The 15,063-nt window shown below is 37.4% G+C and overlaps 2 protein-coding genes across 5 annotated transcripts in view; both read left to right on the forward strand.

Moving 5' to 3' along the window:
• LOC136412783 (extracellular serine/threonine protein CG31145) overlaps nucleotides 1–5,989 on the forward strand; it is a 48,359-nt gene extending 42,370 nt beyond the window's left edge. The window contains exons 9-10 of one of the 2 annotated variants that reach the window (XM_066395970.1): nucleotides 4,280–4,486; nucleotides 5,505–5,989. In XM_066395970.1, the coding sequence (XP_066252067.1) occupies nucleotides 4,280–4,481 (202 nt within the window). In that variant the 3' untranslated portion in view covers nucleotides 4,482–4,486; nucleotides 5,505–5,989. Of the gene's footprint in view, nucleotides 1–4,279; nucleotides 5,340–5,504 lie in introns of those variants that run through there. The other variant, XM_066395969.1, reaches the window with a different exon arrangement.
• A 4,542-nt stretch (nucleotides 5,990–10,531) lies between these two features.
• On the forward strand, nucleotides 10,532–14,991 carry LOC136412809 (trehalase-like). 3 transcript variants are annotated; one of them, XM_066395973.1, is made up of 7 exons: nucleotides 10,532–10,635; nucleotides 12,785–13,079; nucleotides 13,134–13,427; nucleotides 13,624–14,029; nucleotides 14,079–14,336; nucleotides 14,390–14,721; nucleotides 14,772–14,991. In XM_066395973.1, the coding sequence occupies exons 2-7, from the start codon at nucleotides 12,832–12,834 to the stop codon at nucleotides 14,944–14,946; spliced, it is 1,713 nt and encodes a 570-aa protein (XP_066252070.1). In that variant the 5' UTR covers nucleotides 10,532–10,635; nucleotides 12,785–12,831; the 3' UTR covers nucleotides 14,947–14,991. The 3 variants fall into 3 exon arrangements, with proteins under 3 accessions (XP_066252070.1, XP_066252087.1, XP_066252078.1); XM_066395990.1 differs by lacking the exon at nucleotides 10,532–10,635 and adding an exon at nucleotides 10,704–10,716; XM_066395981.1 differs by lacking the exon at nucleotides 10,532–10,635 and adding an exon at nucleotides 11,866–12,006.
• Nucleotides 14,992–15,063: the final 72 nt, after the last annotated feature.

Here is a 15,063-nt window from a genome sequence, read left to right on the forward strand (position 1 = left end):
AGCAAACCAACCAAATAACCGGAAACAAAACCCTTTACCGACTGGAATCTCGCTCTATTTCGGGGTAGTTAAAATTCAGCGTACTCTCCAGTAAACCGGGCGATATACGTGTCGAGACAGAGGGCTCTATTTATTGCATATAAAATAAAACCACCGCTCTCTGGAACAAAATAAACTTTAGTAGTTAATTGATCCAGCCGCCTAGATAAATTTTTCCAAAAGATTACTTCATGTGTATGTGTGATCCATTAAATTTTTTTCGACGATATAGGAACTGAAGCGATCGCATCGTTAGGGTGTCCATTAGCCATGTTTGCTCTTTTTCGAAAACCTCCCTTTCCGGCAAAACACCCTATTTACCGTTACAAATGATATGAAATAAAACGGAGGCCAGGAAAGCTTTTCAAAAAGTGCCGTAAGCTCCTCAAGTGCTCTTATATAAGCTCCGCTTTTTGTGCCATGAAGAATAAAGGGATTACACAATGGGGGATTTCGCCGCGGCCAAGGATAGTGGCCGTGTATAAGAAGTGCAGACAAAAACCCTCGTGTATATTCGGATAAATAATAATTAATGAGCCTTCGGGCACAAAGACGATTCGCGCACTATTAGAGGAAATTGCACTCCTCCGAAATAATCAACTTTCCTCCCGTGGAATTGGAAAATAATCGGGGCCCCCGAAGTACTTCCCGGTGGAGTGTCACTCGGGGCTCGCATTTCAGCCACTTCGAGACGGCATTTCTTTTCTATTCCTCTCCGAATAATACAATCGAGGCCACTTAGATTTCAATAGGGACACGTCGAAAAGAAAGCTTTAAGTTAATTCTTCCTCGAAAGCTAAACATTTGCCCCGGAATTCTATTATTCGCCCGCCGAACCCGGAGGGCAGAGACTATATTAATAGCCTCCTAAGTGTCGGCATTAATCCGCATTATTTTAATACGAATTAAATTTAAATCTCGTCCCGGATTTATCCCGACGTAATATGTAATATGTATGTGGGCGTTTGTGTACGTGGATGCTGTAAAACTAAACCAATGGAATAATGTACTGTGTGGTACTATGCGAGTTAATGAGGAATAAATTCCGTTAAAAAGTGCTCTTGCTGATTGTCTTCTTGATTATTTACTATTTATCTCCCTCAAAATCCATCCTATTTTTTTTCATCTTTACGCCCCTTCTTCCGTTCTTTACCTAAGAGAATTCATGGATAATCGGTCTCAGCAATGCGTAAAGAGAACTCTCGAGCCTTCGGAGATTTTTTGCCATTATCAGAGCCGCAATACGGATGCGATTTGAGAGGGCTAAAAGTTGATATGGTACTTTTTGCTAAATATTTCGTCTAAATTAGGAGCCGCGACATGACCAAATTATCGGTGCATTAACCAAACGACGAAATTCCCCACGTTATTGGTTGCGAATTAATGTCGTTATTATTAAAAGGTAAATTACACATTATATCGCACTCCCGGGATAGGCGAAACAACGGACTATACATATAACAGATTAAAACTAATTTTCTTTCAATTTCCCGCCAATCGAAAAAAGCGACATGTTAATTGATACAGTCTTCCTTCGGAGTCTTCCTTGGCTTCGATTCGAGAATTCCATATCATCCTTTAGCAAGAGATGTCGATTTTTGCCTTTATCAGTAGATATCGATTTATATGTTCGCCATCCAGAGACAAACTAACCGGCCTACACAGACGTCCGAACAACTAATGAAAATTGATGCTCGATGCAAACAATCAAAATGTCATTTATAAATTTTTTAAAAATCCCTAAAGATTCCTCAATTCGTTGCACTTTGTCAAAGAAATCAGGTATTTGAGCGTGCTTGAATTATTCGATTTGAAGCCATCCCTCAAAAAGCTTGTCAACTGAAAACCCCACCCTTCCTCGTACTTTAATGGGTGTACAAACTAATTAGGCCTGAATCGTCAGGCGGCGGTGCTCTGATGGCCTATGCAACAATAACATTTCTACAAAACAAACAACGTTAAAGCCACGTAAATACGGGGGCAAACAAGCGGAGGCGCCTGAATCGGAACGACAAAAACCATTTCAGGTGCCATTACGAACGACCGCAAGGGGAACAGACAATCGAATTTATTAACGCGTTCGGCATTAACTGAATCGTTTAGTATACAGGGGGTCTATTTAGACTGAAAAACCTTCGCAAAGGACGAGGAAGGTAAGGGAATTAGAAGAGGCCTGAATGGGGGTTTGCGAGCCTTAAGTGGTCAACGATTAGATTGATATCTAAATTGCTAAGTAGGCTTTTACAGGGTCTACGGCACTGTTTTTACTTCCGGCTGGAATTAGCTCTTTTGCACGCAAACTTCTTTGTGTAGGCACTTAAATAATTCGCAATTCTAAAGGAAATCGTGACGAGATGATGAATTCCTATTTTATGCCAATATGGCGAAGGATTTTTCGACTTTTTTCTCGATCACACCTCTATTGCTTTTGTAATTCATAATCGAGGTTTTTCTGGACGTTCAAATGCGCTAAAGACTATTCTTGCGTGTCGGTGCGTTATTAAGGGCAATTTCTGAAATTTATGTACAATTCGAGTGGTTAAAATTCGTTTTTTTTTATCAGATTTCATATTTTAGTATTATTTGCCTATAAGAAACCTCTACGAAGAGCACTCCTAAATCCGCAAGAGTCGGAGCTATTTCAAGTCCAAAGTTGGGAGTAATATCGAACCACTCAAACGAGCTAATCGTTCCTAGAAAGTTTGGCATTTATTCGCCGTACGAAGCCAAAAAGAGATTTCTTTTATGAAGCGATTCCCGTCGAAAGAGTAAAGAGGCTAGTGGGATTCGGAGGCTCTCCAGGGACCCTGCCGGGGCCGACCTCTCTAATAGAAATGCTTTAGTTTGGAGATCGCGTGTAACGGTGCACATTTCGGTTAATTGCCCGGCTTAGATTTGCGGTATTTGGCTTTCAAAAGGCGGCTTTCAATAGCACGTTCTTTTCGATGGAGTGTTTAATGAGGATCATATGCCCACTAGCACCATCAAAGGAGAAAAGATGCTTGAACTTTGAATCTGAGGAATTAGTTCAGGCTATCTTAAACACAATTACACGCACAACTAATTTACATAAACATAAAAAAATATGATGAGAAAAAAATATGCCAGTATACTATAAAGACCTTTTACAATACTAGAAAATGACAAAACCACACATTTTTCTTTCAAAAAGGTCTTTTCTACCTCGTTCCAGTCCTCATCATTCAATCGGCCAATTAAAGTCCTGAAACTGCCTGTTTACTTTACTCTTTGATATGAAAATGTGGCTTTAATTACGCCTAGCCTGCAATACTTCTCGATGAAGATAATGAACCATTTGCCGGCCCTTAATTACGGGCTTAAATAGGAACGTGTTCCGGTCAGACTGAATAAATCGAACCTTTGTAGAGTTAGCGCTTGACTAAACTAGTGTCAGTTACATTCAAATTTAAAAAAGAGAGCTGAGTAAAAATTCTGGTCAACAGGGTGACTGCTACATCGGTTGACTCGTAAACTGTGTCGCAGTATTTTTCCTAAAGAATTTTTTGACTTACAGGAAATTTATAGGTTTTAATGAGAGCTTTTTGAGAGTTCTGTGATTTTTTTTCGTTTTCTGATTTCTGCAGGGCTTGTTTCATTTCCTAATTGTCAACAATTTAGAGATATCTAATGGATTTCTTTTTAAACATTTTTACATATTTTTCTCAGGATTTTCTAAGAGTTTCTAAAGCTGCCTTTAGGGTGTGCATCGATTGACAGAGTTTCCACCTTTCACAAAACATTTTGCTTAGCAAAATTTATGCAAATCCGTGTCGAAGAATTTTTCACTCAGATTTGTAGGTTCTCCTAAGAGCTTTTCGAGCTTCTCGAAAGTTTTCTTTCAATTTTCATCTTCCAAAAGAGCTTGTTTCGTTTCGCGAGATTACCTGACATAGTTACAGTTACATTCAAAAGCAAAAGACTCAAATAAATGTTCTGGCCAAAATGGCGAATGCGCTGATGTGATTCGAAGCAGAAATGTTATGATAAATATGAGTGTTTTATGCAAAGTATGTCTGGACGTGCTTTTAAAACACTTGTAGGCGAGGATTGAGGAACTCAATTCAAAATTTCGGATCCCTAACCCAGTAAGCAGATTTTTGTTTTGCACTCAAGATTCACATTTAAAATACCGGCGTGACACTTGATTTTAGGCTCAAAATGATTTAAAAAAAGATGAAATGGCATAATTTAAATGCGTAATTATCTCTTTTCTTTCCAGGTTTCACAGTGGTCCTTCGAAACTGAGCGAGGCTCTGCGAAAAAGTATGGCCAAAGACCCCATATCTCCAATTCTCTGGGAGCCTCATTTGGTAGCTTTGGACCGGCGGGTGGAAATTGTACTCAAAGGAATTAGGGACTGCTTGCAGAAGGGGGAGGACCCCTTGGATGACAGCAGTAACAAGATTGAAGACAGTATTTAGCAGAGGTTGTAAAGTGATGAAAAATAATAATTTAGTTACTATTGAAATTAACGGGGAAATAACGTATAAAAGCCAGATAAGATATTTGCTCAATATGGGGTAGTTACCAGTGTTACTGCTTTTTATTTAATATTCTTGGGAAGCAGTTTTTATTGCATTAATTTATTTCAAATAATAAATTCTTGGATGCTGAAGATTTACTTTTATGATAATTTACATACAGGGTGGCTCAGTTACGTTAAGTGAAATTTTTCGAATATTTTAATCAAAATATTATAATTGAAGAGAATTTTTATTTCGAAATTCCAGTTTTCCCGATATATCTTTGGGAGAATACCCCGTATATAACATTTAGTATCAAATACTAGCTAGTCATGTCAAGGCCTTATGTGAAGCTTATTTATTTTTAAGATTTTTGTACAATACCTGCTCTGGGTGCATAAGCAACCAAATTTTAACCAAAAACTTGTAAAAAAGGTGCCTCTTCTAATTCTCGTTACACCCGGCTAATAATTGTGATCTAGATTAGGCACCAATAACGTATACCAAAAAAATCTACATTTATTGATTACCTACATCTAATTTAAGTTATTTTACGTATTTGTTGAATCTCTTATTAATATTTTTACCGTTACGAGTAATTTCTAGATTGTTTATAATGATTAATATTATCCTTTAAAGGCAAGTTATGGGTTAACTTTAAGTAGATTTACGTTCAATATTTTTTACGATACAAGATAACTACCTAATAATAAAACATACACCCTGCTGTATGAGTACGCGATTACATCAATACCCAATAATCCAAGCTAACTAATGATATTTTCCATCAGTGAATATTATAGTTTAGTGGCGAAAGAACAATAAAGAAAATTGCAATTTGTCTAATAAGAATAACTATTAATAGGGGTAAAATTCCTGGTTTAAGGCCTTTTGAAAATGAAATAAACGAGTCAGGGTTACCATCCTGAGTAACAGCCAAAAAATAGGTTTAAGTAACACTTATTTTTTATTACGATTTAGGGCGAAAGCATCAACTTGCCGATGCTCCAAGAACTAAATTATTGAAATTCAGCCAAGTTCCACGGGGACACCAAGTTCCTGTTTAGTTGAAAGCGGAGGCTCGCCATTAGTTCTTTGTTCCATGGCAAACTACTTCCCTGCAAACTTAACCGCAGTTCAATAATTTGGCCCCTATGGCGTCTCATTAAACTAGGGAAAGATCAATTTGAAACCTACCGAGTTTCACCGCGTTATTGTTTTTAACTGTACATGATTTTGTAAATATTATAAAAGATCGAAAGCGATGCACAACAATGTAACATATAAATATAATGTAAATATAAATGGAAGTAATAGATGGGTTTATGACGTTGAGACGATGAGTTCCATAGCTTATTGTTTTTATACGTGTAAGTAATATTCAATATGTAACTCGGTTTTAAGGCCAAGTTGACTGTTGCAATGTGATTTATCAGTAAAGTAATACACGATATTACTCTCGAGTGCTCGCGGTGTTTTATTTATGTATCCTGTGTTCCCGTCATGAAAGATTCCCTCGAAATTAAATAAATTTCGGAACTTTCCGAAGATGTCACCCAGCAGAACACACGTTATGGGCTTAATTCGATCAGGCTGAGCGTGCCAATGTTTGCGTTCCCCCTTTACGTGCCTCAAACGAGCCCCCAATTCGATTTGCCACCGACCTTTAACCTGTTTATAGGCATTGTAAACAATCCTGTGTTCTGCGTTTTTTTCCCTCCAAATAACGACACAAAAAACGTAATCCTTTGTCAATATTGACTCACAACGGAAGGATGCTATAAAGTTCGTAATTAACCAATACAATGCACTGGAGCTGGATCCACTTCCGGAATTGAAACGTCGTAAGCCAAATAACGCTCTTCGGGGGTTGGAGAGGTCGCCAATTCTAAACTATCGAATAATAGATTTGCGCCCTTGCGCATTTTAATGCGCTTAGTAAGTTTACTTGGAGGAGTTGTTAACCGGGACTTACAGGGCGCTTAAGAATTTAAATCTCAAAATCGCAAAAAAAAGAACATAAATTGAGTTCTTGCCCCCCATTTTAAGATTTATTTTTATCAAAAAAGGTTCCTAATTTTATTTAAAAAAAACTGTTCGCGCAAATAGATAAATATTGGTTATTCACGATTCTTGAAGTTTGTAGAACCCAAATGCCTTAAAACATGCAAAATTCTCCAGATCGCCATGCTCAGTCCCCTATTGAAAAAGACCTGGAAATCATGTATATGTTATTTTTTGCTCTAATCGAGCGATATGGATCCTACATTGGACTATAATACCTCGATAAAAGCCTTGGATTGCTATTTGAGACATACCCTTTTTGAAGCGTTTAGCGCACATCTCAGAAATTATAAGAGGTAATTATTACAACTCGGCTTGAATAACTCGCGCTGACAGATTTTATGTGATTTTTGACACAATTTGGTGGATAGTTTCCAAATCAGACCAAGAGAAGATACAGTGCTGGCCATAAGTATGGAATATTATTTTAATTTGATAAAATATTTATTAAAAAGTATTAAACAAAAATTACACAAATGCTTGAAGGACTTTATTTAATTTCCTATAATTATAACATAAAATTAAGATTTCTAATTGAAAAAGTTTTTAGGAAAATGAAAATGAAAAATTACACTTGAACAAAAGTATGGAATATTTTTTATATCATGATATGGAGTCTGCCATTTTAAGTAAACTCAATATTTTGTGGCATACCCCTTAGCATCTAGGACAGCCTGACATCAACGCTGCATTGAATCAATTAGATTCTGGCACGTTGAGGAAGAAATGTTTTTCCGTTCTTCTTGCATGATCCTCCACAATTCTTCAGTATTTGACACGTGTCTTTGTCTAATTTTTCGTTTCAAATGGTCCCACAGATGTTCGATGGGATTTAAATCAGGAGATTGTCAAGGTCATTCTATAACATCTATCTGCTTTTCAATAAACCAATTTTTAATCAACCGTGAAGAATGTTTAGGATCATCATCCTGTTGGAACCGCCATACCAGTGGCATTTCTTCCTCGGCAAATGGAAGCATATGCTGCTCTAGGATAGTTTTGTATAAAAACCGATCCATTATTCCATCAATTTTGACTAACAGGCCAACTCCAGATCTCGAAAAAGATCCCCACACCATTAAACTCTGACCGCCATGTTTAACAGTGGGCTTTTGGTACTTGGGATCAAATCTCTTCCCTATTGGTCGCCGAACATAAGTTTTTCCATCCGAATCAAATAGTTTGATTTTGGTTTCGTCATTGAAAAGGACGGTATTCCATTTTTCGGGTGTCCAAAACAGATGTGAGCGTGCAAACTTAATTCTGGCCTTCCGGTTTTTTTTTGGAAATTAATGGTTTCTTCACTGCCAATCGTCCAAACAGTCCAGTATCACATAGACGACGCCTCACAGTACGATCACTAATTTCAATACCACTATTAGTTGTAATTTGTTCCTTTATTAAGCGCGATGATTTTTCGGGATCTTTGGAGGATATAATTTTAATACGTTGGTCTGTATGGGCTGTTGTTTTTCTGGGACGTCCTGTTTTCGGATGGTTTTTTACGGCATTGAATACCCCAAACTTCCTCAAAATTTTCGATACACACCCCTGGCTCACATTAAATGTCTTTGCGATGTCCTTCTGATTGGCTCCGTTATTTGACATCTCCACTATTCGTGATCGAAGATCTTCCGAAAGATATTTTTTTTAACCATTTCGGCTTCAAATTTTATCGAACTGTAACACTCAATACTGAATACTAAATGCAAAATAAATTTAAATCTATGATATTCCATACTTTTGTCCATCTAAAAAAATTTGTTTATCGGTGAAATTTTTGATAGCAACATTCTATAAATACTGTATGGTTTAAAATGTAGAATTGATCTATCCCAATTTAAATATAACAGAATTGAAGAAAAAAGTAAAGGCCCTTTATCTAAATAAAGTTTCAAAAAATATTCCATACTTATGGCCACCACTGTATATTCCCACGGCAACTTGCAGAGAAATTTCGAATATTTAAAAACTCAGACTTCCAGATCTTTTGTACACATTCAATACCTAGAATTTCGGTCTATACATTATACTTGCATATCACACCCAACTTTCTTGTGCCACTTAGTCGAATTTCTTCGAGCTTATCAACAGACACCCAGAACCCTCTCCCTTCAACAAAAACAACAAGTTGTTATGCGGCTCTAAGAAGCAACTGCCGAAGTTCCTTAAACGGGGTGCTAACTTTGCAATAAGCAGTGGCGGTTACCGGGGGCGGCAAGCTAAATTGCCACCGTAATTTATGTTATTAAGAGGCAAAACGGTCCAGAATCTGGTTTTGGGCGAGATAAAGAAGTTTAATGCTGCCGGGGCCACGGGTCAGCGTGAATAACGCCGGATATATAGAGAGAGGAAGCGGACGAAAAAACGGCCTCCGAGGGGATAAATTGTTTTACTAATGTCACTGCTAAGGGTTAAGGCATTAGTCACTTCGCAGGGACGTGGTGGATGTGAGATTGGCCCTTTGGCTACGATAAGACATGTTTACTCCAAATCTCAATCAGTTAAAAACTGTGGAGTTGGCATAAAAATTGAAATAACAATAACAAAAAGAATTTTTTCCTAAATGTAATGATCCAATATTTTATCTATCCGAGCATGGCTTATTTCAATGATGTATTTTATCTTATCCGGTCTTATTATTAGTAAACAGGCAGCTCTCAGTCCTGTGGAATAATTATTGACTTCAGTGGAGAGCCCAAAGATTAATTTTTTTAATTGTGCCAATAACTTGTTTTGTGTGTAAGTAAAATAGTTTTATTTTTACAGATATTGAATGAAATATTGAAAAATATTGTTATGAAAAATTATATTTTGCAAGCTTTCTTGATCTCCAAGCGAATGCGCCCTTACTTAATTCGTATTTTAAAGAATCAACATACACACTTTCCACTTACTATCATCACTTTCCTTTAATAATTTGATTGGCGTAGTAGAGATAGTAGTAGAGATAATCTTTTGTTTTATCGATTTATCCAATGAAAATTAATTTCCATATCGTTTAGGATGTAGAGCTCTAGAACGATTAGAGATAGATATAGCAATTATATTGTAGTTCATAAATATCGGAAAACATTTAACGTGTCCTATTTAGAAAATTCAACTTTTAGGGGAATGAAAATGCCCTTCTTAACTGTAATTCATAAAAATAAGAAACCACACGTTAACTCGTAAAAATCTAGCTTTGCAAGTGTCTTGACTTCATGGTGAATGCACCGTAACTTAATTCTCATTTTATAGGCCGAAATAAACATTCCTGCTCTTTCAATTTACGATCCCCTTTACCAAACTTTTAGCATCATATTCCATTCATGAATACACTTTCACCAAATTTGCCCCGCTCCTTTTTGATTGAAGGCAAATCGGCACACTCTAAAATCAAACTATAGGCGACCCTAAAACAAAGGGAGAAAAATACACGAATGCTGAACCCTAAGGCGGCAAATGTGCAGCGTATCAACGCTTTATTTAGATGGAGATGGAATCGCATCCTCCAAAATCAGATGACTTTAAATTGACGAATACGAAAAGAGAACAATAAAAGAAAAGACTTGACGCATATAAGATGGGGGCAATTTTCGTACAAGCCCCGGGAGGATGGCCGTCATTTCGTCCCTTATTCTTTTCGGGTTAGGGTGTCGGCCCTTTTAAAAGACGGTTTTGTCGTTAGGGGCAATGGACTTTCACGTCGAAAGCATAAGTTTGGGTTTGAAAGAGGGTTTGGGTTTAGTTATAGAAGTTTGTGTGGAAAAACCTATCCTGGAGTCAGGTCCTTTAATGACCAACTTGACCTACTGCAATGATCATATTTCTGAGCACTTCGACCAACACCTTTGGCACCAATAACTCAGAGTTTACTTTTAACTCGTCACTATAATCTTATCGTAAAAATTGGATATCAGAAAAATATATAAGACAAAATGCTACTTCTAATGCTATAGTCGATAAAGTGATCTTGAATGAGGCACTTAAGTCCTATTTGGTAATCTGAGAGTGGTAATCATAGTGAAAACAATTATTATATACCTAATTTTGCACATCGACGCAGGTCAGTATATTCTTTAGGGAGCTTAAATGGGTTAAATAACGACTTTTCTTGCCTAAAAAAGTAGTCAAAGCACTGGTCTAGGTCAATTTACATAGATAATCGTAATCAATTAATAAATAAGAATACCTAACGTTAGTCCCTTAGGGGAATAATAGAGCATTTTCAAACGCAATTTTGTTATCAAGTCTGAACAGATTAGCCCTTATAGAATGTACAAAAAAAGTCAGTTTGTTGACATTCGAAATGATCTAATTGTGACTTTAGAGAAGTTGCTGGTGTGAAACCTCTACCTAGACCACAATCTAAAGGCGGACTTATCAAAAACGAAACTAACGAGTTGCAGAATGCCTGATAAATTAATTTCACTCTTTATCCTATTATGCAGTCCGTTGCACTCCTATATCAAAGAAAAACTTTAATAACTCTTTAGACTTACCTTGCAGTGGTCATACAGTGAGGCGAATATGCGATGAAGGTCACCAAAAGCGGTTTGAACCTGGAAAGAAACTATTATTAATACTTTTAGAAGTCGTAAATCAAAAAGATAATGTATAAGTCTCTAATTTTCCACAACTATACTTCGTTCGTGGTAAGAATTTGGGCTCAATTCTTTTCATGAAAAAAATTCGGTTTGGGTTAGTTTACGGAAAAATTTTGGGACATTTCAGATTGCTTTACGGGAAAAATCAAGGATGTTTTAATTACTTTATTCACAATTCTAGAGGTAAGTGGGCGTCAGTGATGCTGAACAATTTCAGGTAGATCTTAGGGCACAAAACCAGAAAAGAAGTGCCCGGCTATACGGCCGCAATTGCGCAATACATAGCACATGATTGGCGGACCTCAATGTTTAGGACTAACTTATTCTGTTAATGCCTATTAACATCCCTTTCTTTAGCCAGAGTCCATTTTTACAGAGGCGCATTAAGGGTGAAGTGATCCCTCAAGCACACGTCCAATACTTTTTTAGCAATCAAAATATATATGTATTTCACAAATTTAAATACCTACAGAAGTGTTGACCCACTGCTTTATCTGGTGCATTGTTCGCCGTCTTATCATAACAACCAATAAATGAAAATACTAATAAGTGTTTGTGCTTTAATTATTGAGCCGGCAGAATTAATTTATAAGATCCTTGAAACGTCGCTATTAATGGGCAAAATCTCTTTGTTGGTTTGGTCTGGGTCTGAAATTTCTTCGTCAATTGACTCGGTTTCCATTGCGGGCAAAGCTTTCCGCAGTAGTTTGACCAATAATTCAAGAATTAAGATAAACAGAGTTATATTGCCTCACTTGTATTTACTACATATCGCATCCAATGAATATGAGAGAAATTGTGTGTTTTAGATTGATGTCGGTGGAGAGTCGGTAAGTGCGAGAAAGTTAGTGTTGTTTATCTAACGAGTGGGGAAAGTGATACTTTATCACACACTCATTGCAGTTGGAATTGAGTGCGGTAATAGCCTGTTACACAACCAGCAAAATATGCTGGGGTTTGCACACCAGCTGCAAACAAGGGGTCAAAGGTTCATTTTATGGAAGTCCTTGGAAAATAAAAAGTATTTAATGTATAAAGCTTAAATATTCGGTACAGTTGTCACCAAAAATGGTTGTCAGACTTTTGACATTTGTTTGTTTTACCTCGTTGTTATGGTTACTACTATGCCAGCCGTAAGAAACAAACTGTTTATTGATAAGTAACATACTGCACCTGTAAAATTTACATACAATGATAAGTAAACCACAGCTGTTTATCACCAGAATAACATTATGGGTAGATTCAGTTAAATAATAACGATAACTTTCCGTAGGTTGAGGGAATCCACAGACACTGGTATTTTTCATTTCCATATATCACTTATATAAACTTTAATCTCAAGATTCACATATTTAAGTGTGCTGAGGTGTAAACAAGTGAGAACGAACTCTTACAGCGATTATTAATTCCAAATTTTACCCTTTTACTGCAACATTGTCGTCTAACTTCATTATCTTTGATCGCCATCGATTCCAACCTTCCTCAAGTCTTTTCCGATCAAGCAAGGTTAATTTGGTGAATTAATTACAAATTGTGTGTAAAAGACCTTGATGTGCGTGTCTCCGAAGGACCTAATTACCCAATTTCATTCACCTTTCTTGGTTCTAGACCATAATCTCAAAGCAGTCGTTCGCAGGGCTTCCCCATAGGAAACTATGCAGCGACAATTATTTTTGCTGGTTCTCTTGATGGTACTATTCGCTGCTCGTTTCCCTGAAGTGTCTGCACTCCCTCTCTATGAAGCCCCAGAAGAGGATGAAACCATCGACTCCTGCCCTAGTCCTGTGTACTGCAAAGGGGAACTTTTGGATGTAGTGCAAAGAGCCATGATCTTCAACGATTCCAAGACTTTCGTGGATATGAGCCAATTGAACTCCGTCAACATTACTTTGGACAATTTCTGGCAAGTTATTTATACAAATTCGAAATTCGAAACTACAAAGAATGTTTCTTACAGGCAAATGATGAACGCCAGCAATGGAAAACCGACTAAAGCTGAAGTGGAAAACTTCGTCAAAAGCAACTTTATAAGCGAAAACGAGACAATAAGTTGGACTCCTACCGATTTCAATCCCTCCCCCACAATCCTTCAACAAATCGACAATGAAAAAGTGCGGGAATTTGCCAAAAATCTCATTGCAATCTGGCCCTCTTTGGGGCGCAAAATCAGCCCCGATGTGTATGAAAATCCTGAGCAACATTCCATACTGGAAGTGCCCAATGGATTCATAGTACCTGGTGGCAGATTCAAGTAAGTCATAATCGTTGCCATAAAAAGAAAATTTGACAGCAATTAGAAAAAGTCATGCATGGGACTCATTAGGAAATGCTATTTTGCGTAACTAGTGCGATATAATACACGGAACAGCGTTTCCTAACGTGTTGCATAAATAGGTGGCTTCACATTATTGAATTTTTCCACCCTAACTTTCGAATACTCTGCTTAGGGAAATCTACTACTGGGACTCCTACTGGATAATCAAAGGCCTTCTCCTCAGCGAAATGTACGACACGGTCCGAGGTATGTTGGAAAACATCTGCCACCTCATTAACGAGATTGGCTTCATGCCGAACGGTTCCAGGAGGTACTACCTCAACCGATCCCACCCTCCTGTTTTCACCCTTATGATTCAAGAGTACCTGAAGTATACCCAAAACACTGGGTGGTTGAAGGACAACATTCAATGCGTTGAAACTGAGCTCAACTTCTGGTTAAAAAATCGGACTGAATTTGTAAAGAAAAATGGAGTGTTTTATGAATTAGCTCATTTTGAGCCTCCTAGCAATACTCCCCGACCAGAGTCTTATAGCAAGGATTTGGATACTTGCAGTATTTATAATGAAGCTGCTCAGGTAAGTATTCAAAACGTTGCAAAAAATTTAGTGATAAAGACATTTGCAGAAAACTTGCTATAAAGCCTTGAAGGGTGGCGCTGAAAGCGGATGGGATTTCTCTACCAGATGGTTTTTTGACGGCAGCGGTGGTACTGAGACGAATTTGACTCATATCCTCACTCAGAGAGTTGTCCCAGTGGATCTTAATGCATTTTTATGCAAAGCTTTCAGTGATGTTGCAGAATTTTACGACATTTTGGATAATACAGAGAGGAGAGATTTGTGGCAAGAAAGGGCAGATACTTGGAATAAATCCATTGAAATGGTAGCGTAACGTATAATCCAATACAAATCCAATTTTTAGCGAATGTTTTTAAGGTGTTTTATGACGACGATGAGGGAATATGGCTCGATTACGACCCAATTCTGCAACGAAACCGCAATTACTTCTACCCAAGCAATTTCGCTCCTTTATGGGCTAAAACCTACGATTTAAACAAGAAGGATTATTATGGCAAACGCGCAACTGAGTACCTTCTAAATTATGGAATAGACATGTATCTTGGAGGTATTCCCACCTCTCTGGGTCAAAGCGGGGAGCAGTGGGATTTCAGGAACGCCTGGCCACCATTGCAGGAGTTCGTGGTGCTAGGGTTGATACAAACTGGGAATGTTAATGCTACAGATATGGGCAAAACATTCGGACATAAGTATGATGAAGCAAAACACCTGGTAATTTGAAAATAGTATTTTTTTCCAGTTGGATATCATCAAATATGATTGGATACAATGAGAACAAAATAATGTTTGAAAAATACGACGCTTTGGATCCTGGAAAGTTCGGAGGTGGAGGCGAATATGAGGTGCAAGCGGGTTTCGGATGGACCAATGGGGTTGCTCTGGCATTTATAGATTTATTGTACACCAACAAATAATTTATTAAAAAAAAAAACCTTTGAATGAAACTCATTAAAATTTATTTTACAAAATTATCTCCATTGATTACAATGTCGACATACAAATAATCCAGTTCACCCTTTGACAGCACCGCT

This window comes from Euwallacea similis, chromosome 1 (genome assembly GCF_039881205.1).
Source record: "Euwallacea similis isolate ESF13 chromosome 1, ESF131.1, whole genome shotgun sequence".
Taxonomy (NCBI): domain Eukaryota; kingdom Metazoa; phylum Arthropoda; class Insecta; order Coleoptera; family Curculionidae; genus Euwallacea; species Euwallacea similis.

Coding starts and splice junctions, on each gene's coding strand:
- LOC136412809 (XM_066395973.1), top strand. CDS start 12,832: ATGCAGCGACAATTATTTTTGCTGGTTCTCTTGATGGTACTATTCGCT. Junction 13,080..13,133: donor ATTACTTTGGACAATTTCTG/GCAAGTTATTTA, acceptor TGTTTCTTACAG/GCAAATGATGAACGCCAGCA. Junction 14,722..14,771: donor GGCAAAACATTCGGACATAA/GTATGATGAAGC, acceptor ATTTTTTTCCAG/TTGGATATCATCAAATATGA.